At 35.6% G+C, this 23,082-nt stretch overlaps 2 protein-coding genes across 3 annotated transcripts; one reads left to right on the forward strand and one right to left on the reverse strand.

Moving 5' to 3' along the window:
- Positions 1–1,170: 1,170 nt before the first annotated feature.
- On the reverse strand, positions 1,171–22,957 carry LOC147076493 (uncharacterized). Of its 2 annotated transcripts, XM_085940304.1 has the most exons (3): positions 22,678–22,957; positions 21,065–21,230; positions 2,794–4,597 (listed from the first exon to the last, which is right to left on the reverse strand). In XM_085940304.1, the coding sequence occupies exons 1-3, from the start codon at positions 22,840–22,842 to the stop codon at positions 4,557–4,559; spliced, it is 372 nt and encodes a 123-aa protein (XP_085796430.1). In that variant the 5' UTR covers positions 22,843–22,957; the 3' UTR covers positions 2,794–4,556. The 2 variants fall into 2 exon arrangements, 1 of the variants encoding a protein (XP_085796430.1); XR_015069307.1 differs by lacking the exons at positions 21,065–21,230; positions 22,678–22,957 and adding an exon at positions 9,974–10,205 and having other exon boundaries at positions 1,171–4,597.
- On the forward strand, positions 11,089–15,069 carry LOC147076494 (uncharacterized). Its single transcript, XM_085940301.1, has 3 exons — positions 11,089–11,261; positions 12,546–12,729; positions 13,274–15,069. Exons 1-3 carry the CDS (start codon positions 11,191–11,193, stop codon positions 14,996–14,998), a joined length of 1,980 nt encoding a protein of 659 aa, XP_085796427.1. The 5' UTR covers positions 11,089–11,190; the 3' UTR covers positions 14,999–15,069.
- Positions 22,958–23,082: the final 125 nt, after the last annotated feature.

Genomic DNA, 23,082 nt, shown 5'->3' on the forward strand with positions numbered 1-23,082 from the left:
TGATAATTATCGTAAAATTTCTTAAGCCATTATGATAATTATCGTAAAATTTATCGAGGTTGTCGCGCGACATGTTGCCAGTGTGGACCCGGCATTAGATGCACAAAACTTGAATAAAATATATTATAAATAAAATTTAAAAAGTACAACATAATTAATTGCGTCGACAGCCCTGGCGTCGCCCGCCAGTCGGATGGTCTAATAAAAAAATAATGTATCTAGTGACTGTATGTTAATAATTATTTTTAGGCACTCATGATATAAATTATTTCGCCCATTGCCTTTACATGCAATAATGGTTCTACCTACCACTTGTTTCACTAGTATAAAAGTGAAGTTGCGCAGTCAATAAAAAGTCACTTTCTTTTTATAATAGGCAGACACTAAATTCTACGTTTTAAAAAATATGCATTAGAATTAAACAATACCTATTATTTTTAATACGTAGGTCCTAAACATTACAAATAAACACTATTCATTATTAATGTTTTTTGGATAGCACATGAAATAAAAATGTAGGTAGATATGCATTTCAACATCCTTCGTATGTTTAATTCTCGGACAATTTCAGGTTAAAAAGTTATTAATATATTATTAAGTTTATATTGTGGCAACCACATAATTGAAAATGTCACCATCATATTGGTTGCAATACTTTCTCCCAAACAGTTGATTAACAAATTGAATTTAGTAACATTTACGTACCTACCTATATTAGAAGATATTATTTTTTGGTCACCCCATTCTGTCTTCACGTCGACCGTGTTTATGATTTAAATTTAATTTAGAGACCATTTACATTTGACACAAGCATTGTCGGCGACCTTTGTATATTGCTAGTAGACCAACAATTCCAGACCACATATAAAAAAATCATATTTTCAATTCTCAAGGGCAATTCTGTAGAGCTTACCCTTAAAGATGGCTAGAAGTATTAAAAGAATGCATTGGCATAGTGTTCTGATATATTCTAACAGTTTCAAATGTCTAGCTAGTCGGGAAGTTAGTTAAAAATCAATTACAGGATTTGTACTGGATAAACAACCACCGGACAAACAAGAATACAACCTAATAAAAACGTTGTAAAAAATAAATGATTCTCTAATAGCCAACAATTTAATCAGAAGAATATAACTGTCTTATATTTTTTTAATTTCAGGTGGTAATTTTGTCGTTGAGATTCTTAAAACCGCTTGTAAATGTTTATCAGTGACGCTTGAACGTAAAGAGTTTTTATTGAAATTCATAATTGAAAATGTTTGTTCACTTATATAGGTTAATCCAAAAATAACAAACATTTTTCGAGCATAATCTTTAGGTTGTTCAAATTTGTGCGAATTAAGACTGTTGTGAAATGCTACGATGGCCGCCTATTGCGTCGAGGATCTTAGGTTCGAATCCTGGGTCTGGCAAGTACACATATTGTTTTTCAATTTGTGTATGAGTCAGAGTATGGACCTAATAGGTTGAGCAAGTGGCTGACATCTATTTCTCGTAAAAACAAAATCTGTCAATACAAACCTCCACCCTGTGGAGGTCCATATGATTCTATTAAGATCGGACGTGGTCGAAAGAAGAAAATTTGCAGATTTCTTCTCGACGGCGCAACAGATATACAATAATTAAACCTCGCGGTCCCTACAGACATACTCGGGAGCCGTAGTTTGCCCAGGCCTGGTCTATAGTATTTATGTTTACAATTCGAAAAGTCAAAACTTTAAAAGTTAGGTTATATGATTTTTTTTCAACAATCTTATAGTCTATTTATTTTGACTATGTACTATATAAATTATTGTACATAAGCATTAGTAAACCATTTCAAAAGAATATTATACATAATAATAATGATATATTTCATGGTGGCATATATATAATTGTTTCTTCTTCGACCATGACGTCCACCCCTTAGTTGGAGCATATGGATATCACACAGTGCCTCTAAATCGATGTTGCTCGCCAGTCTTCTTGCATGTTCCCAGATTATGCTGGAATCCGGTTGGCTTGAGACATCCGTAGCACACGGCCGAGGCAGGTCTAATATTGTTTCTTCACTCTCAGTGTGATGAGAGGCTATATAGTCAACTCTCGTTACTCCTAAGGTTATACCATAGCACACCCAGTCAGTCAACATCTGTTCCCGAAGCTCAGAATACGGTTGCTCTGAGCCTTCGTATTGTGCCATCACCGTCAGACTGCAAGCGTTCAAATAGACGACATTTGGTTTTAGCCGAGTACAGTCGTGAGTTCCAGATATTCTGCATCAAGTTGAATGTTGTTCCAAAGCTTTATTTGCATTTATTTAATACAATTTAAATACTTTTAAAGTATTAATAAATGAATCTGGGTCGAAATCCTCAGTCATGAGGTCCCAAAGAAGAAGAGAAACACAATGTACATTTAGGTCCATGACCGACTGCACAACCATCCTCCAAGTATCTCCAACGTGAGATCTCTCACTCAAGTCATCACGTTAAACTTCTATGCATCCATCTGAGATTCCCAGAGCTCTAGATCCATTGATTATATGAGTCTTCACGACCTCAAGACATTATAAGTGTTAATTGCTCAACGAGCAAGCAGGATGTACCGTTCTTTGGATAATTTTATTTTCGAATAATTGGACACCCTTCTCTTGTTTCAGTCAGACTCTAGGTTTCACACTGGAATTTTGTTTCAGTGAACCTCTTCGGTGCGTTGAATTTTGAAACATGTCACATTTACATTCCATCGAGGACTATAATGTTAAACTATTTCAGGTTTGTACTTAGTGATTTTTTTTATTGTGTTTCTTTAGTTGCCACAGGTGGATGCACTTGTAAGAGCAAACTTCACACACGTACGGTTTCTCGCCATCGTGCCGCCGAAGTTTGTGCATCCGTAAATTAGCCGGCTGCTTACACGTGAAAGGGCACAAGTTGCATTTCTCATTTTTCTCATTGAAGTGAACCGTTCTGTGGATCTTAAGTTTAGGTTTCTGCACCGCCGTAAAGTCGCAAAGATCGCATTTGAAAGGTTTTACCGGATCGTGGGTCATTTTATGCAGATTCAAACCCATCAAATTTATACTTGCGTAGGGGCATAAGTCACATTTGAACTTTCTTTCGTGAGTATGCTTTTTCATGTGCAATTTTAAGGACATCAATTGCTTGGACCGAAATGGACACATTTCACATAGGTACGGCTTTTCTGTACTATGTGTGACTTGGTGTACTTTAAGATTACCGTTCAGGTTCGAGACATATGGACATTGATCACATTGAAAGAGTTCTATACTATCATCAATCTCACCGCCATTAGATTCTTTGTGGGTGTTCAATTTGTGTATTTTCAATTCACTCAAAGTACAAGCCGTAAACGAACATACGTCACACGCAAACGGTTTTGCTAGGGTGTGCTTTTTTAATTTGTGCAATTTTAAATCGTACGGTAGTCTAAATGATAAAGGACATAAGTCACATTTGCACGGTTTCAATTTAGTATGCGTCAAACTGTGTACTTTTAATTTTTGACTTTGAACAGTGCTATAATCGCAGAGTGGACACTTGTAAGGTTTCTCTGGAAAGTGTATCCTTCGGTGTATCTTCATTGACGGTAAATCCGGAGAACCATAAGGACATATATCACAATTATATGGCTTAACGCTACTGTGTTTGCGTATATTATGCATGTTTAGATACCTGCGTTTTATAGTTGCGTACGGACACGAGAGACATTTGAACGGCTTTTCATTACTATGTGTCAGTTTGTGTTCATTGAAGTACCTTCTCACGCTGAACCGACGCGAACAAATGTCACATACGTATTTATTTTTATCAGGATCAATCGGCTTGTTTTTATTCTCCGTCGGAGGCTGTCTGCATACGCTGTCCAGCTGCATTTCGTTACTATAAACAATAGAGTGTGAAAACAATTTATGTTCCCTCAATTCCTGTTTCCGCTGAGTCACGAAGGGGCACAGAGGGCATTTAAATGATTTATTATGAGTGGATCTGTGGTTATATATAGACGATACGTGTTTAGTTTCGAACGAACACTCCTTGCACTTGTATTTTTTTTCACCGTTATCATTTACCGATATATCGTATGTCTTTTGTTCCTTTTTTTTAACAGCTGCATCGGCTTTAACTCTCGGCTTTCTTTTCTTTTTAACAATCGCGTCGACTTCAACGTATACTTTTTCAATGTTATGTACGGATTCGTGACGTTTCAATTCACTCAATTCTTTATGTTCAAATGCACAGACACCGCACTTAAAAAGCGAGTTGGAAATTCCGGTCTGATTTAAATCTGGGACGATTATATTCGAACTTTCAAATTGTTCTTTTGTTTGAATCATTTGTCTGTCTTCGTTTGAACACGATTCCTTTTCTAAAATATTTATCTCAATTTTAACATTGTTTTTTTCGATTGGTACCTCGTAACACGGCGAAAATGTTTGTACGTCATCTGAAATTTGCTCAGATTCTTCGGCAATGTCTTCCGTCGAATCATTACAGTTATCTATTCTAGATTGCCAATTGAAACCGTTTGATTGGTTTGCTGTTTGACTGTTGTATTCAGATTTGATTTTGGGCACGACGTTGTCTGCAATGGAAGCCTGTAAAGATGTAAAGAAAATATTCATTATTTTGAGAAAAAACAGGTAATTTTTAAGGCATTTAAACATTTTAAAAACCATTCCAACCAAGGCCTGAACAAAAACGATGCATGAGTGCGAGTGAGAAAGTATTCGGCACCCTTATAATCTCTGCGACACGCGCTAGAGTAAGATAAAAGGTCTACATATGTGTGAGTTAGTTTCCAAAAGTATCGCCGGCAAATCGTGGCGAATCGCTTCACGTAGCGTCGATAACCTGCGAGCTTGTGTTGCTAAAATAGCTATTATTTGTGTTAAACATAAAGTCAGTGGTAAATATTTTTAGTTAATTAAGTAGGAAAGATGGTTCTGTGTGTTGTATTAAAATATGGTAGCCGTACTGATAAGCAAGAAGATGGTATTACGTTTCATAGGTAAGTTGATACATGTTAGTGATATATTATTATATATTTTAATATCAGTGACCTAGTGTTTCTTTAAAATAACTTAAATTATGGATATCTTTACCTAATGGTTGCATTTTGACCGCTTAAAAATACTATATAACGTAAAAAAATAGAAAATTATATTTTAATTCTGAGCGTCTAGTGCGAGCACTTTGGGCGAGCACTAGCGAAATGGTCTATGGTCTCGAACATTTGTAGACGAATGCGTTCGCTCGCCCACAAACCAAACGCACGGCACGCAGCTTCATTTAGCAATGCAACGGGTGGCGTCTAGATGTATTTATAGTCTATGATTCCAACATACTAACAATAAATTCTAGACCAGCGCCCGGCAATCTATGCAATGACATTAATATGGACGAAGCATCTCGAAAAAAAAATGACACTCCCTTTTTTGTCGGGTCTGCCGAATGGCATAATCTGTTCTAACGCCATTTACAATAAAGGTGATACTGCTATAAATTCTCGATGCTTTTTGTTGAGTCTGCCGAATGGTTCGGTTTGAACGGGTTCACTCAAATGAACATTGACACTAGAAATACTGTTCTAACGCCATTACAATAAAGGTGATATTGCTATAAATTCCCGATGCGTGATACCACATAATGGAAATTGCGTGACGTCTACCTATACATGTGCGAATGTAGCTATGCGCGAATTTACTTGCTAGCCACTGTATTGAGTGCGTTGTCCATTAATAATGTCATTGAACCTATGCCACGCATGCTACCAGGTGACACGCAAAAGGATTTTTGGTGGCACGCCTCGGAAATGACGGTTTATTAAAATTTTCGGTACTTTAAAGACTGTACCGTTATATTATGTGATGATACACTTTTCAAAGATTTCATTGTATGAAGAAAGTCGCATTCGCTATTTTAAGTGTTTTCGGTACTATTTACATTACAGTGAGCAAATATTCTCAGCTATGAAATATATTATAAGCCCGTATCAAAATCGTTTAACTGAAGAAAATTCGGAAATGTGCATAAAATTAAAAACTTCAAACTATGAACCAAATATTGAGGTGTTAGCTTCCAAAATTGAGCCACAAGGGAGTCACTAATGATTAAATATTGTAGTTTTTATTATGTTTTTATGTAGCGTGTCATACAATAGATTTACTAGTTTTATTTCAGTGGCACACTGAGTGTCCAGTACTTTGAATTACCTGTTTTGTGGCACGCCAATACATTTGGGTTGCCGAGAGATAATGTATTAAAATATACCTACTGTTAAGTGTATAAATGCAAATGCCGCTTTAAATATGTCGAAACGGGGTTAACTTAAGCAACATTGCTCAGAGTAAAAAAGAGATGGTAGTGTACTGCAGGCATGTCCGATGCGTCGATAGCAGGATGGATTTTGGTCGATCCCACCACAAGAATCCCAAGGTCAACAAGGTCCCAGTGTCGGTAAGCTGTTACGATTCGACATAAATAGTGCACGCTAAACTTTGTCAGTCAAACATATTATTTGTTTTCATTGAACTAATGCGTCAATTACATTGAGCTACTTTACGAGCTGTTTATTGGCGAATTTACAATCTGCCTGTAAAGTCGCCCAGTGTCATCATTGAACAAGCTAACAAGCAGATTGTAAACAATCTACCGAGAAAAGTTGAAAACCGGTTAACTTTACACGCTGGCTACACGTGGGCCTACTGCGTCTGCGCAGTAGAGCGTAGTAGCAACCTCCCAGTAAAAAAACGAACTACGTTCTGTCAAAATAGTCGCTGGCTTGTGGCTTTTCAACGAATGGAAAGTTTTGTGTGTCATCATCACAATCGCAGTAGTTGAATCGCCCGCTTTTAAATTCGCCTACAAACACCTCGTAAAGTAGCTCAATGTAATTGACGCATAAGACTACAATGTATAGATAGTGTTTGTTAGTTTTTAAAATTCAATTAAACCTTACCTAAACCAAACCATAATAGTATAGGTATGCTACGGGCGATCCGACAAAAATAGTGCACACTTTTTCAATCATAAGTTATTGTTTTCGATGAATTAAGAATAAATATCATTACAGATGGTGTTGGTTAGTTTTTTTAAATTCATTAAGCCCTGCCTAACCAAACCATAATTGAAGAAAAAGATACTTTTATCCAGGGCTATTTTTCTTAAAAAAAAAGGTGCCGGAACTCACTTCTTGCCAAACAATTTACTTACTGAAAAAATGTCATATTGTCTATTCAATTCTAAACTATCCTAATTTTTCGAAATACGTTTTTTTACATCAATCGATTCTCTATGAAATTTCCAACATTTCTGTATAAACCTAAATGCATAGGATTATATTGAATTTAAGAAACAATTATTTTCATGCCACTTCTTAAGTATCCTAAGTAACATTCTTTGCCAATGTATTGAATTTTTCATAAATTTGAAATTGGAAAAAATTCCCCAAAATTTATTGTAATTTGAAACACAAAAAATGATTTTTTAATTTTTCGATATTACAGAACTAAATCGAATTAAGTATAGGTTCATAATTTCTAAATTTCGCTTTTCTGCACATTTTATGATTCGGCGTTTAGGATAGTTTAGAATTGAATAGATGATATATTTGAATAAAAGTATATAGTGATTTCCATGGTAACCACATCCCGATGCGGGCCCCTTACCTATTACTAAGGTTAAAGGCAGTGTGATGCTCTAGTAGCGTTTTTCAAATTGTGTTTGAGGTAAAATTAAAGGTATTCAGTGTATCAACAAACATTAACCGAAAAATGTAATTACACAACCACATTTTTAAAAATGTTAATATGCTCGAAGGAAATTAGCGCCGCAGGCGTTTTTTTTTACGATTAGAGCAAATTTGTGATGTGTGTTATTTTAATTATCTGGTCGAACCCCCTGGCTAAAGCCCTGTCAACCCCCCCTTTATGGGGGCCATGGTGATTTCCAAAGTTCAGTCCAATTTTCGTCTGACAAATCGTCTCAATTCCTTTTCTTATAGTTAGAGTCTATGGCCGAATGTCTTCTTCCAGTGAGTCACCACCGATCAATGTATTTTGAATGATCGAAAAGTGTCAAATGTGGTCCGACGAGTTTGATGACCAAAAGTGCCGAAACTGTTTTGATCTTCAACGACCAATATTACCATATTGGGGTAATAATTAGATACATTTGCGAAAATTCGCGTTCACATTCACTTGAAGAAATGGTAATAGATTAATTCAAAGCATATACCAAACGTGATAGTTTTATATGTCTTTTCATATGAGATGATTCAGAAAATTAACTTGTACTATGTAATCGCGAACAATGTTTCATCTAAATGCTTTTGAAACATTAAAAATATCAGGAAAAAATGTGCCGGAACGCTATTCCACCGCGTTACATTACAAAAAAAGCCCTGTTTCTATCTATATCTAAAATTATGTATGGTTTAATGGCATAATTTTCGATATTTTATAGGTAAGCGCCCGTAGCATACCTATACTATTATGGCTTGTATTAGGCAGGGTTTAATTAATTGCATTTTAAGAACTAACAAACACATTGTAGTCTTAGCTCAATGAAAACAAACACGTTCGACTGACAAAGTTTAGTGTGCACTAAGTATGTCGGATCTTAACAGCCTACCTCCACCCTTCACCACTGACAGGTCCATAGGAATTGAGTCACAAAAATGTTAATATAACGTATACAGTCCGTTGTTATATAACATGATTTCATTGAGATTTTGAAGAAAAACTAACCATTCCTTAACCAGCTAATGTAAGTCGTTTCTAAATTAACCGTAAGAAGCCCAGTGTGCCCTCTTCATATCACTTGATCACTTACTGTCGCATAAGTGAGAGAGCGATAATGCGAGTCAGCGCGCTTTAAATGGGGATTGACTGTAAATTCTAAAGAATTTCTTTGTGACTGTGAAAGACAAAGTGTTGTCATTTAATTTGCAATGCCTGTTTCCCCAGCTAAATACAATACGTTTATGTTGAAGAATGACAATGGGAGAGTGTACTAGATTACGGTAATTGTGCCGCAGAGGTGGACACGAGCTTTTACAATTTTTTTTTTACGAAAACAGTTTATTCCATGTAGACAATTATAATACATACCTTTTTCTGTCGGCGCATCGGCTTTTCGATCCAATAATCGTTAATTGAAAATTTGAAATTTTCATACATTTTGATACACCATTATTACAAACTAAGATTATACGAGGTAATATTAGGTTGGGGTAGGTTAGATTAGGTTAAGTTATGTTAGGTTTGGTTTAAAAAGAAAGTTTTAAAATCTCATGTCCACCTCTGCGGCACATTTACCTAGTACACTGACAGTTGCAACGACCAGAGATACCAGATCAGATATTGTGTATTGTTAAAAGTGTCGGAAACCATGACGTTTTTAAACGTAACCCATTGTCCTCATTAATATTGTCAGGGTTCCTGTGAATATCGATAGCCTTCTTTAATACTTGCTTGTGAAAATATATGTGACAAAGTTAGACGCATAATTCTTATAAAAAATAGGGTAATAGCTCACTACGCTGATTGTGTGTAATACCCCGTTTACACATGCATGGATGTACTGTGCACAGTAAGAAAATGTATGGGGAAACATGTATTATCCTGCAGTTGGCAAGGTTGCGTGCATAGATCAAACAAGATTGGAAGATTCCGAATTTCCAATGCGACTGTAAGATTGTTTTCGATCTGCGCCTGCGCAGTAGAGCGATCGTAGCGAACCTGCCGGCAAAAAAACGAACTACTCATTTTGAGCTCCGATCTTCAATACGACCTGTCAGTAGTATAAAATGACAACCTCGCGTCTCGCTTGAAGAATGAGATTGGAGACAGTCAGCACTTTTACGTGTTAACAGTTATTGTCATGACAGTTTAAAATAAGCACAATTGCCGACAGTAATTCCATGCATGTGTACAGGCGCTATAATGTTATGCGATGAAAAATAGACCAACCTCCTCTTTAACTGGTCCACAACCAATAATATCCGTCTTTATGTATTGTGGTGATACAATGGTGACATAATTGAATTTGTTTTCCAATCTGTCATTGATGTCATCGAAAGATGAGCTTAGCTGCAACGGATCCAATGGTTCTTCTTTTATATCCATGATGATTTACTGAATCATTTCCTTTATGTTGTTTTTTTTGACAGGTGACCGACTTTGTTTCATGTCAAGTTAACACAGACCAGTATTACCTTAGCATTAAATTTTCAATATTATTATTTTCTTCTTGTAACAAAGCGTCAAGAGCTTTGAAAATGTATTTAATTAGTAGGTACTTACTTATCTATTATAATATTTTCAAAATAATTAACGCTAATATAATATGTACCTACCTAGGTATTATTTTTGTTGATGCTTTTTTTATAAAGCAATTAGGTAGGTATTTATGTTTTTCAAGACATTATTTTATGTAGGTAGGTAGTTAATTTGATTTTAACATTGTAATAATGACAATCATGTTTTCCAATCAATTTTTCTTACATTCATTTACCTAGGTATTTGTAGAAGAAAATTTTGGCAATTATTTCATGAGTCGCGACACATACATTATTATCTATGGTCGCAACAAGTTTATCTCGTATTATCTATGAATTCACTCCAATGACAACCAGTGTTGCCAACCGTACTATAATTATAGTATTTGTACTATAACTTTGGTCCGCGTATTATGTACGATATAAAACAGGTATAGTAAGCCCAAAATACTATAATTTTGAATATCGGGAAAAATATGTAAAAAGTACTATTATTTCGCAATATAAGAAGATTTGGAAAACTTTGAAAAAAAATTGCTCGAAAAACGTAAAAAATTCCCTGAAAATGAAATTTCTTGAATTCGATGATAAGCATTTTTGGTCGGAAGAGGTACCTAAATAAAAAGGGGTCTTGGAGTTTCTCAAATTCTCGGTTATTTTTTTCTGAGAAACAAAAAACCTATACATTTTCAACAGATGACAACGCGTACTATATTTTTCCCCCAAATACTATAATTTTGGAGGCTGTACTATAATTCCACTTTGAAAAGATGGCAACATTGATGACAACTGACAGCTGTTTTTGTTATTGTATATTTTCAGTAAAAGTGTGTGCCGGTTTTGTTTTTAATATTACTGTTATTTCGATAGTTTATTTAAAAGAAAACAATATAAGTTGGTATCTATACCATGGTGACCTGTTACGTGCGAGGCTGCAAAAATCGTTCTGGGAAACGTATACAAGGAGTTACTTTCCACAGGTAGATTATACCTAAGTAGTTGAATTTGTTTCGTGCGTATTGAAACCATCATAATGCCTAGTTCAGATCGAGATAATTCATAGTTCGGTGAACAAATGAACATTGTATACAAACCGTTCGAAAGATTAATCAAATATTTCCGAATATTTTATATATTTTGATACATCCATGTATTTTTGTTTACATACACATTTACATTTGTTAGCACACTTTGTCCACTACAGAGAACTGCAAATTTTTAAATAATATTTCATTCATATAAGAAAATATAAAGACTAACTGGACGTCTTACGTGGGCGAAGTCGATGCGGTTTGAAGCAATACGATCCACAACGATGCGAAGCATTGTTGTCCTACGTGTAGCTGAGTCACCATCGCACATTTATACAATTTGTTTATTACCATGGTAATGCCTAGAAATATTTAGATGCATGTAAATAATTACCTGCTACGTTTATTATACAGCACTGCCTTTACAAGACACTTGTAGAGCCAGTGCTCACCTACGCATTAACTCTGCGAAATGAACGAGCCCTGAACATCTTTGAAAGAAAAATTCTCCGCCGTTTATATGGACCGATCATTGACGGCACCAACTGGAGGAGAAGATATAATGGTGAGCTATACGGGCTGTACGAAGATTGCAGCGCAGTTCAATCAATTAAGATTGGGAGACTGCGATGGCTTGGTCATGTGCACCATATGAATGACAATGAACAGGTAAAGAGAGTGATGTCCAGCAATCCAATAGGGCGTAGAAGAAGAGGCAGGCCAAAGATTCGCTGGTTGGATGGAGCTGCCAGTGACTGCCGTATTCTGGGGGTACCGAATTGGAAAGCGACCACACTGTATAGGGACAGTTGGAGGAAGCCAAGACCCACACCGGGTTGTCGCACCCCTGATGATGATGATGGCGTTTATTATAAAATTGTTAACATGGCGACGCCTACACCGCCACGCGTCTACTTTAAATAAATCAAAATATCAAACTGTTTCATCGCGTCGGTGAAGCTCCACACCGCTTGCCGGGTATTATCTGCACGTAGGCCACTACAGGTGGCGTTGACTGTTTGATATTTTCGTGTCGTCGCGTAGCATTCGCATTGACTTTGCCCACGTAAGACACCGCGTAATACAGTTTGTTGCTGCAATTAAGGGTGAATTACCTACTTTTGAGTGGATTATTAGTATAGGATCTCGTGATGCGCCTGATTCAGACCAGGTATGGTTTGGTGATGGGATTAACTTCAATGATGATTAATATTATTATATTACATTTTTTAGCATTCCAAGAGATGAACGACTACGGAAGTTGTGGGTTATCGCCATCGGGCGGCCCGATAATTGGAATCCATCAGACCATTCCAAGATTTGCTCTGCACACTTTGCCGCAGGTGACTTCGACAGGACCGGTGCCTGTACGCGATTAAGCAAGACAGCGATACCTTCAAATAATATCTTCCGCAAGGTAAGTAACATTGTATATACTATTTTTTTTTCAACAAATAAATAACAAGATTTAAAAATGTAACATTCTTTATTGAATAAATACCGTCAAAGAATCCTGAAAAAAATATTGTGCCAGGTGGGGGTTAATAAATTAGGCCAATATATTTTACTAATTTAGCTACCTGAACCTTTCCTCACGACAAAATTAACCAATGAAATTTAAAAACTAACCCAATATGTACCATCTGCAATTTGTATTCTTAGTTAAACGAAAACAATATGTATGACTGACAAAGTTTAGTGTGCACTATTTATGTCAGATCTCAACAGCCTACCTCCACCCTCCGCCGCTGGTAAATACTGACCTTAATTCATAGACAGCATCAGGATATCTTCAAATTTTAGTTTTAATGTTGAAATTCTTGTCTATTTGTTTTTCCTGACCTCGAAAATGTCAACGCGTTGGAAACCGTGATATTGGTAATATACTTATATTTTAATCACCTAAAATTTGTTGTTAAGCCACCTAACTAATACGTTTTGTATTATAATTGTTTCTACAGATCCCGATAGCTGTTGCTCGCAAGCCTGTGATCAAGGAGGAGTGCATAGTTCCTGATATCAGAGATCCACTTCAGTCCGCTGACGTATACCAAGATGAAACCGACGCGGGAGAGTCTATCGATATAACTATAGTCAATATTAAACAAGAATTGTTAACTGCAGACGATCGTCGTGATGACGAATCATCGGAGTTCACGTGTCTTCTGTGTTCGCAACGTTTTAAAGACTTCAACGAATTAAAGTTGCATTATGACACCAAAATAGTTTACGAGTGTAAAAGTGGCAATCTTGTCGCTAAACAATTTACAGCGTTGCAATTTGTAAATCAAAATAATGAATACGAATTTCACTGTAAAGCGTGTTCTTTTGTTTGTAATGAATCGAGTGAATTGGCGTTACACGGTTTCATTCATTTGAACGAATCAGTGAGTAATAGTCACATCTGTTCGTTCAATCGCAGTAATTCGACTGGTTTTAATTTGAATAATAGTCGTAACGGCGAAGCTTTTATTTGTGATTTGTGCCCTTTTGTGACTATGAGTTTATGTCAGTTTTCATCGCACCGTTTGTCTCATTTCTACGTAAAACCTTTAAAAGACGATAAAAGATTAGTTTTTGAGAATAATAAACCCGGTATAAATGAATTGTTAAATGAAACATCGAAAATGTTGCCGTATTCTGAAGTTATACAGTTCAAATGCAAGATATGCCGTTATGAATGTGATCAGTTGAAAAAAATAAAAGAACACGCTTCTTTGCATGAAAAATCTGATGTGACACTTGTAAAGAATGTATATAAATGTTCTTTATGTCCGTATATATGTAAATCTTTAACTGATAAACAGAAACATAGATTAACTCACGCTACCGTTGTGAGAATTAATAAACATGCCAAATATACTATGAAGAGAGAACGTCCGTTACTTAAGGTTAAAAAAAAGAAAGCTTGTCCACCACATAAGGTTAAAAAAAATCCCGACGATGTTGTGAAACGATATAAGTGTGACGTATGCCCGTCCGAGTACGTACGATTAAATAAGCTGGTATCTCATAAACTTGTTCATAGAAGTGATATCTTCGAAGACTTAGCAAAAACTGCGGTTGCCAAATCACAAACATTGGCCGACGAAAATGGTAGTCAAAAATTGGATATCACGTTCGACAACAGAGAACTTAAAATGGAAAAAAATTCAATCGATATGCCTACAAAAATTGTTGTTATTGAACAGAAAAAGAGACGTAAAGAGACTGTCCATATTTGTAAAATGTGCGCTTTGAAAACTACGAGTGCCAACTCTCTTGTGGCACATTATAGATCAGAACACCCTGGCAAAAACCTCTTAAAATGTGAGTTATGCCCGTATGAGTGTTTAACTAGGCCTACCCTGAACGCTCATAAAGTTACACATAGCAATGCCAAACCGTTCAAATGTTCCAAATGCGAATTCGCGTCCAATTTTAATAAGAATCTCAAAAAGCACGAAAGTCTTCACAGCGGCGATAAGCCTTTAAAATGCGACGTGTGCCCTTACGCGACCATCGATAAGTCTCGGCTTGTGCGCCACAAAAGGATCCATTGGACGGAAAAACCGTATAAGTGCGAGCTGTGCGATTATAGGACAGTGCAAAGACACAAATTAAAAATACACAGTGTTGTCCATTCTGATTTGAAGCCGTGGAAATGTGACTTGTGCCCTTTTACAACAAAAACGTCAGATAATTAAAAATTGCACAAAATATACAAACATTCTATTAAAAATGAATGTTCTAAAAAGAAAGGACATACTAAATCCTCTTTAAGGGGGGACATGCTCGTCGAAGGTCAAAATTGAGTTTTTATTGTATTTTCAAACCATGATCCTGGACACTCCTTAAACGTTGTAGATAATCTATTTATATAATTTTGAAGCCTTATTATCCTTTATAGTTATTTTAAACATTTGATGACTGCATAAAGTATTTTTGTTACATAAAATAGTATTCTTTTAAACCTCTCGCTCTAATGTTTTAGAATATAGTCATATTTCGGTACATAACTGTGCAGTGGTGTTAAGATTTTTTACTTTTATTAATTTTTAAACGCATTTATAAAACCATTAGCATAATTTATTACGAGATAATTTTTGTAAAATATTCACGATAAAAAATTATATTGATAATCTCTGTGATCCCAAATTTGACAAGAATTAGGCATTTTATTATTCAAAAAATCGGCAAGATTAACACATTTGAAGATGATTCTAAAGGTATTTATTATAGGCTATGTCCTTGACCATTCAAGTGTGATAAACATCTTATGAATAATGATTTCTTTATAATAATTATTGACCTAAGAATAAGGTAGTGTTTTTTTGAAATACGCCATTTCTTTTGTCATTCCCCAGTGGTTAAGCTACAACATACGGCCGTAGCCATAAATTGACAAACTATAATTGAAGTAGGGAGTAAAATGATATTGACGCGCGTGTTTGAACATGTACCTAACCGATTTTTTTTTTATTTTTTTTTAAACGGTACATGTTCAAACACGCGCGTCAATATCATTTTACTCCCTACTTTAATTATAGTTTGTCAATTTATGGCTACGGCCGTATGTTGTAGCTTAACTACTGGGGAATGACAAAAGAAATAGCGTATTTCAAAAAAACACTACCTTATTCTTAGGTCAATAATTATTATAAAGCAATCATTATTCATAAGATGTTTATCACACTTGAATGGTCATGGACATAGCTTATAATAAATACCTTTAGAATCATCTTCAAATGTGTTAATCTTGCCGATTTTTTGAATAATAAAATGCCTAATTCTTGTCAAATTTGGGATCACAGAGATTATCAATATAATTTGTTATCGTGAATATTTTACAAAAATTATCTCGTAATAAATTATGCTAATGGTTTTATAAATGCGTTTAAAAATTAATAAAAGTAAAAAATCTTAACACCACTGCACAGTTATGTACCGAAATATGACTATATTCTAAAACATTAGAGCGAGAGGTTTAAAAGAATACTATTTTATGTAACAAAAATACTTTATGCAGTCATAAAATGTTTAAAATAACTATAAAGGATAATAAGGCTTCAAAATTATATAAATAGATTATCTACAACGTTTAAGGATTGTCCAGGATCATGGTTTGAAAATACAATAAAAACTCAATTTTAACCTTCGACGAGCATGTCCCCCCTTAAGCACTAAAAAGAGTTGTTCGTCTGAGAAAATATACTTTCAATGTCACTTATGCCCTTATAAGACTATGCTGCGAGGCAACTTGATAGCACACAGAGTATCGCATAGAACAGAAAAACCATTTAAATGCGACGTCTGCCATTTTAAATGTAAGACTCTACGAAATTTGCGCTGGCACGTGAAAAAGCATAACAATGACGGAGAGTACAAATGTTCTTTGTGCCCTTATGCCAGTAGTTTTCCTGCCCGGCTGAGACGGCACGAAATGAACCACAATTCCGATAAGCCGTACAAATGTGACCTCTGTAACTATTCGACGGTGCAAAAACCGAGGATCAGAACACACAGGATGGTTCACTTCAGCGATAAGCCATTAAAATGTGACCAGTGCTCTTTTACGTGCAAGCAACCGTACAGTCTTAAGGATCACAAAGCGAGGCACACTGGAATTAGGCCTTTCGTTTGTGAAATATGTGCGTATAGCACCTTTACAAAAGGAGAGTTGAACAAACATACAGCGAGTAAACATAGTGTAAAACCGGTTTGAATATCAATATGATATGAAAATAGTTTGAGTGAGAGCGAGTTTAACAGACTTATATTTTTAGTTTTATAAATTATTATTACGTGTATTTACTAGTATACTTTTTATAATGTATTATATTTATCTGTAATGTAAATAAATAAAAATTTGTTTATATATTTAATTATGATTGGTTGTAAAAATGGGTGGACTGTATTGAATGTGGTGATGGTTGAATGGCAGGAATGAGGGAGCACAGACCTGGTTGTGTCTGTGGAAGATGAAGTGTCTCACTGTGACCATTCGTTGGTTGATAGCTTCCAAGAACACTACAGTACCATTGATGGTGGGTCAGATTCTCACTGATTCGAAACACCCTATAGATATTAGTATCGTGCCGATCGTTGACATATATTTCTGTCTCAATAATGTTGGATTGAACACTTATTTCATGTTATAAATGCCGGTAAGTCATGTACTGCCCCGCATTAGTTTAGTTTTAGAGTAATTTTCGAGTTGTATTGTTATACGCCACAAAACAGATATGTAAAAGCCAGTCGCCATCATGGACCAACATTTTTACCTGGATTCAGTTTATTACTTTATGACGGTCGGGCCGTAAATCACAAGAAACACAAAGGGCGCTGAGTGTTCTTAAATAATATCAATATTGAATGCACATTTTTCTTTATATGACAATTTTAACTTAAATGTATATTGTCATTACAGACATAGCTATTGAAAATCACATTTATTCTTTCTCCACACTCAAGATTTAAAACTTATTACAGCCTCACCAAGAAGACAACCCACATTATTTTTATCATAATAAGTCGTCTGATCTGTTTATACCAATGACATTATTAATGGAGAATGCACTCAGTACAGAAACTAGCAAGTAAATTCGCGCATAGCGATAGGTAGACATCACGCGACAAAATTTTGCAATTTTTATTATGTGATATCACGCATCGGGAATTTATAGCAATATCACCTTTATTGTAATGGCGTTAGAACAGTGTTTCTAGTGTCGATGTTCATTTGAACGAACGTATTGATATTAAAATATGAATTATGCCATTCGGCAGACCCGAGAAAAAACATCGAGAATTTATAGCAATATCACCTTTATTGTAATGGCGTTAGAATAGATTATACCATTCGACAGACCCGACAAAAAAGTGAGTGTCATTTTTTTTTCCAGATGCTTCGTCCATATTAATGTCATTGGTTTATACCGTACGGCGTAGAATAAGACAGAAATGCGAAAGCCAGTCGCCATAGAGCAAGATTTTGATGGTACTTTTGGTTTATGATTGGATGTGCTGCATATGCGATACCACCCATCTTCGTGTAGGTGTATTACAACTACTATTAAATTATTATAAATACAGATGAGTACGTTACTGATATAATCTATAATAGAACAATTTTATTATGAACAAATACATACGTAATTTTTTTATTTTAAAAAGTTAGGATCTAATTAATAATCGACTAGTATGGAGTCCTTGCCACTGGAAGATAGACTGGTGTCAGATTCTTGTGGCAGTGCAGGTGACTCATTTTGGTGTTGACGTTGTTACTTTCAAATGACACTAATACCATTCAAAAGTGATTTTGCTGTGGCCGCAATACGTCCTCTACATATGGTATAGATAAGAATATGGAGATATTAGGGAAAAGATTTAGATAACGCAGCTTTACTTTTAAAACATTTATTACCCTATATTCTTACACCATTTAGATCAAGTTAAATATATGAATTTATGTACGCAGGCAATTATCTGATAAGTCAGGGTAAACCGTGACTACTAGATCTAAAGACAAGTGTGAAGCTAGTTGCTGCAGTCGCGTATGGTGTTGCCAGTGGTTTTCGGGATGCTCACGTAAAGATTGTTTTTCCTCAACTAGGTAAGTAATATAGAGTATTCATATGGGAAGACTTCAACTTCGGTGGTTTTTTGGGCTACAGAAAGACTTGCAAGTGCCAGGAGTTATTGACAGGAGATGGAGAGTGGAGGAGTCTGCTAGAGGTGGCTGAGATCTACGCCAGGCTGTAGTTCTAGAGAAGATGTTAAATTATCATTTAGTTATCAAGCCGCTAGTGTGTCCACTACAATAGTCATGTATCTGCCGGCTTTCCAAGATCCTGGATTTTAAAATATGGTTTCATTATGATATAGGTGTTGGATATATTTTTATACCGTATGTCTTCCATGCCGAGTGATCATATGCTTCTTTAGTTCTCCTTTAGTAAACGTGCTGTACGCACAAGTGTCACATACAAAAGGCTTAACTCCAGTGTGCCTCGTTTTATGGTTCTTCAGACTGTACGGCTGCTTGCACGTGAAAGGGCACAAGTCACATTTCAGCGGTTTGTCACTGAAATGAACTGTTCTGTGAGTTTTAAGCTTCGGTTTTTGCACCGTCGAGAAGTTGCACAGGTCACATTTGTATGGTTTATCGGGGTTGTGATTCATTTCGTGTCGTCTCAATCTGGTCTGAAACGCACTCGTAAAAGGGCACAATGAACATTTGAACTCTCCGTCGTTGATATGTACTTTTACGTGCATGTTTAAACTTGTCTTAGTTTTACATTTAAATTCGCAAACCTCACAATGAAACGGCTTTTCTGTACTGTGTGTAATTTTGTGATGATTAAAATTGCTTCGTTGGGTAGTTTTATAGGGACACAACTGACATTGGAAGTATTTTATCTCAGATGAAGAGCTGTCATCGTTGTTCATCTCACATTTAGGAAAATACACTTCTCCGCGTTCTTTTCTCTGCCTTTCTTTTTCCGGAGAATGTTTATTTATTTTATGCATTTTTAAATAAGATGATCTTGTCGTTGCGTGAGGGCATAAGTCACATTTCCACTGTTTTAATTCGGTGTGGACCACACCGTGAACTTTTAATTTGTGTTTTTGTACAGTTCTAAAATCGCACAACTCACATTTATACGGTTTTTCTGGCAGGTGAATCTTTTTGTGTCTGGTTAACCGAGACTTTTCCGCAGTCGCGAAAGGGCACGAGTCACATTTTAGGGGCTTCTCACCGCTATGCAGGCTCTCGTGCACCTTAAGACGGTTCTCCAGTTTGCATGTGAAATCGCATATGGGACATTTGAAAGGGTTGTCTGTCATATGAACCAGCTGATGTGTCATCATGCAATCTTTCGTCATACACTGATAAGTACACAAGTCGCATTGTAAGTGGTTTTCGCCGGGATGTTTTAATTTATAATGCGCAACTAGAGTCTTTGCATTTGTAGACTTCAACGAACACACGTTGCATGTGTGCAATGCTCTTTTACGCCTTCTTTTTGATTTCACTTTTACTTCTATTTTATTGCTAACAATCAACGAAATGCTGTTCATCTCAATGGGAACTTCAGTCACAATTACTTTAGATTCAGTCATATTTTCACCACTGGCAATAAGCACAGTTTGAACATCGCTTTTATGAGTTAATTTATGACTTTCTAAATTTTTAAGTCGTATATACTTAACAGGGCACAAGTCACATTTATACCATTTCCCAACAACTTTAGGCTTTCGTTTAGTCTTAAATGACTTACACCTTCTACTACCAGACTTTAAAGCGGATTTAACACCTTTTTTACATTTTACAATAGCATGAGTCAACCTGTGTCGTTTATTATCGCTTAAAGATTTGCTTATATAAGGGCATAAAAAACATTTATATACTTTCTGAACAGCTTTAACGTTGTTGTTTTCATGCAGTGCCTTATGTTCTTTCATTTCTTGCAATTGATTGCATTCAAAGGGGCATATCTCACATTTTAATATTAAAACTTCGCTATGATATATTAACGGTTCCGATTTTATGTGACTTTCATTACGTGTGGACTCATTTCTATCTAAAATAAACGCTTTATCATTTTCAATATGTGTCACATTAAAATGAGTAAGTCGGTGCGAGGACAACTGATGTATACTCGAAACAGAAAAAGAGCACATGTCACATTTGAAGATTGGACCATTATTACTATTGTAAACTTCTTCATTCGAATCGCAGGAGGAAATCACAGAATGATATTCGTTACCATGCTCTCGGTTTCCCATGTTCAGCCATATTAATTCTTCTTTAATTTTGATTTTACCTCTATCGATAGATTCATCCGTTTCATCATTGTATTGACTGCTTGTATTTACAACGGGGACTTCCCATTCCTTCTTGATGGATTTACAAATATCTTCCATGGTGGAATTCTGTAGAAAAAAATACATTGTACATAAATATTAATAATAAACAAAGATCTTGCGTGACATAACGCAGTGTGGAGAGATGCATACTGGGCATAATACGGAGGGATTGTAACTCGTGCATAGCCTGCATCCCTCCATGCCTAAATATATTCAATACCCAGATTATTAGCCCCTTGCTGTCAGTCTAATGCATAAAGTACTGACTTCTTGTCCGAAAGCTTCCTGGTACATATATGAATACTGGGTCTTTCTGTGATTGTTTCACTTCTACTACCATACTACTGTTTCACTATACTATCACTAACTGTCATTGGGCCTAAAGGCTTAATATGTAGTGTTAAAAAAAATATAAGTAAACATTTATATTGTTATTAGTCATCGTGTGCTACGGTGGACAAATTATTATACAGTAGAACTTGGTTATTACGAGGAAGATGAGACCGACTAAATTTGCTTGTTATAAGCATTACTCGTTATATCAGAGAATAGGTATTTTTAAATGAGCGGTCACATAACACAAAAAGTCGCAATTCAAACAAAAATACACAATTAGAATTTTTCCCCGAAACAAACATTGACATTCATAAACTACAAAGAAGATGTTTATTGTAATGAATGCTGGTAGGTACCTACTGACTTCAGCTTGGCTTTTTTACATGAAATTTCAACCATATGCGTGGATACTTTTTCAATAATGTCGGCGAAAACACCAATTAGGTACTTAGACACTTAACTAATGTCATAAACGTAATCCGATCCCGGCGGCATCGGTCTACAGCCGGATTTTATTGCTTAGGGTCGAAAATGTTTTTAAGCGATCGACACATTAACAGTTTTAAGAAAATTTTTGACGATATTTTTGCTCGGTATATCCGATAAGTAGCTCGTTTATAACAGTGAATAAATGTATGGAGAAAATTATAAACTAAAATGTCAACGAATGTTTCCTCATTACATCCGAGATCTCGCTATGTCCGTGATCGTAATAACCGAGTTCGACTGTATAAAAATATACAATGCTGACTATTTTTAGAGTTTCATCGGATGTAACGACTCGTGGTCTTGTCGAATGTTATTTGGATTAAAGCGCACAACTTTGTACAACGTAGACTGTCCAAAATACATTTAATTTGACGGGTGTGCTTGCAGGTATGGACATGCGTTAGTTTCAAACAAATAATCTGGATTGACATTTGTGTTGAGGCAGGTGTTAACAGACATTAGTATGATTTGTTCACGGCCTATACATACTTTTGTATAGCATAATGGGTATAAAGCAATAGGGTCTTGTGACTAGTTCTCCTCCCAGTATCAGTGAACGCAGTGTTGCCAACTCAACTATAAGGGTCGATTGATTAATTTTTTAATTGAAAGTAAATTATAAACTGCAGCTAATAATAGTATGTGTGCCATAGAAGCATCCCCAAGAGAATATCAAATAAAAACTGACCTTGTCCTTGGGAAATTTGAAAATTCCGTCGTCTTGTACAGAAGCCTCATCTACAAAGACGTTTTCTGTATTGTTTGTAGAATCGTCGTAATTCGAATAAATATTATCTTCAGGACTGACTTTGGTCGTCAGTGGATCTGCTAATATGTAATTGTTATTTTCCATAATTAAAAACGGTGTATTTATATATTATTATAATGAAGAAACAATCTTTAAAATTCCATGTTTTGCTGTCAGATTATTTTGACATTGACAGATCGAATTTGGTGAATTTGGTCACAATAAATACAAATAAATAACGGGTAGGAGGATATTGCCACATGAAAGAATAATGTAAAACTAATTTTAGATCAACTGTCAGTAAGAATCAATTATAACAAAAAAAAATAGTGTCAATTAACTCTA

Source organism: Rhyacophila brunnea, unplaced genomic scaffold (genome assembly GCF_057557595.1).
Source record: "Rhyacophila brunnea isolate RB1 unplaced genomic scaffold, BYU_Rbru_1.0 scaffold_13, whole genome shotgun sequence".
NCBI classification, from domain to species: Eukaryota; Metazoa; Arthropoda; class Insecta; order Trichoptera; family Rhyacophilidae; genus Rhyacophila; species Rhyacophila brunnea.

Bases quoted from the DNA above. Each gene is read 5' to 3' on its own strand.
- LOC147076494 (XM_085940301.1), top strand. From the start codon at position 11,191: ATGGTGACCTGTTACGTGCGAGGCTGCAAAAATCGTTCTGGGAAACGT. The intron at 11,262-12,545 runs GTAGATTATACC...TACATTTTTTAG, and splicing joins CAAGGAGTTACTTTCCACAG to CATTCCAAGAGATGAACGAC. The intron at 12,730-13,273 runs GTAAGTAACATT...TTGTTTCTACAG, and splicing joins CAAATAATATCTTCCGCAAG to ATCCCGATAGCTGTTGCTCG.
- LOC147076493 (XM_085940304.1), bottom strand. From the start codon at position 22,842: ATGGAAAATAACAATTACATATTAGCAGATCCACTGACGACCAAAGTC. The intron at 21,231-22,677 runs GTCAGTTTTTAT...TTTTTTCTACAG, and splicing joins TCAAATTTCCCAAGGACAAG to AATTCCACCATGGAAGATAT. The intron at 4,598-21,064 runs GTAACGAATATC...ACATCTTTACAG, and splicing joins CATGGGAAACCGAGAGCATG to GCTTCCATTGCAGACAACGT.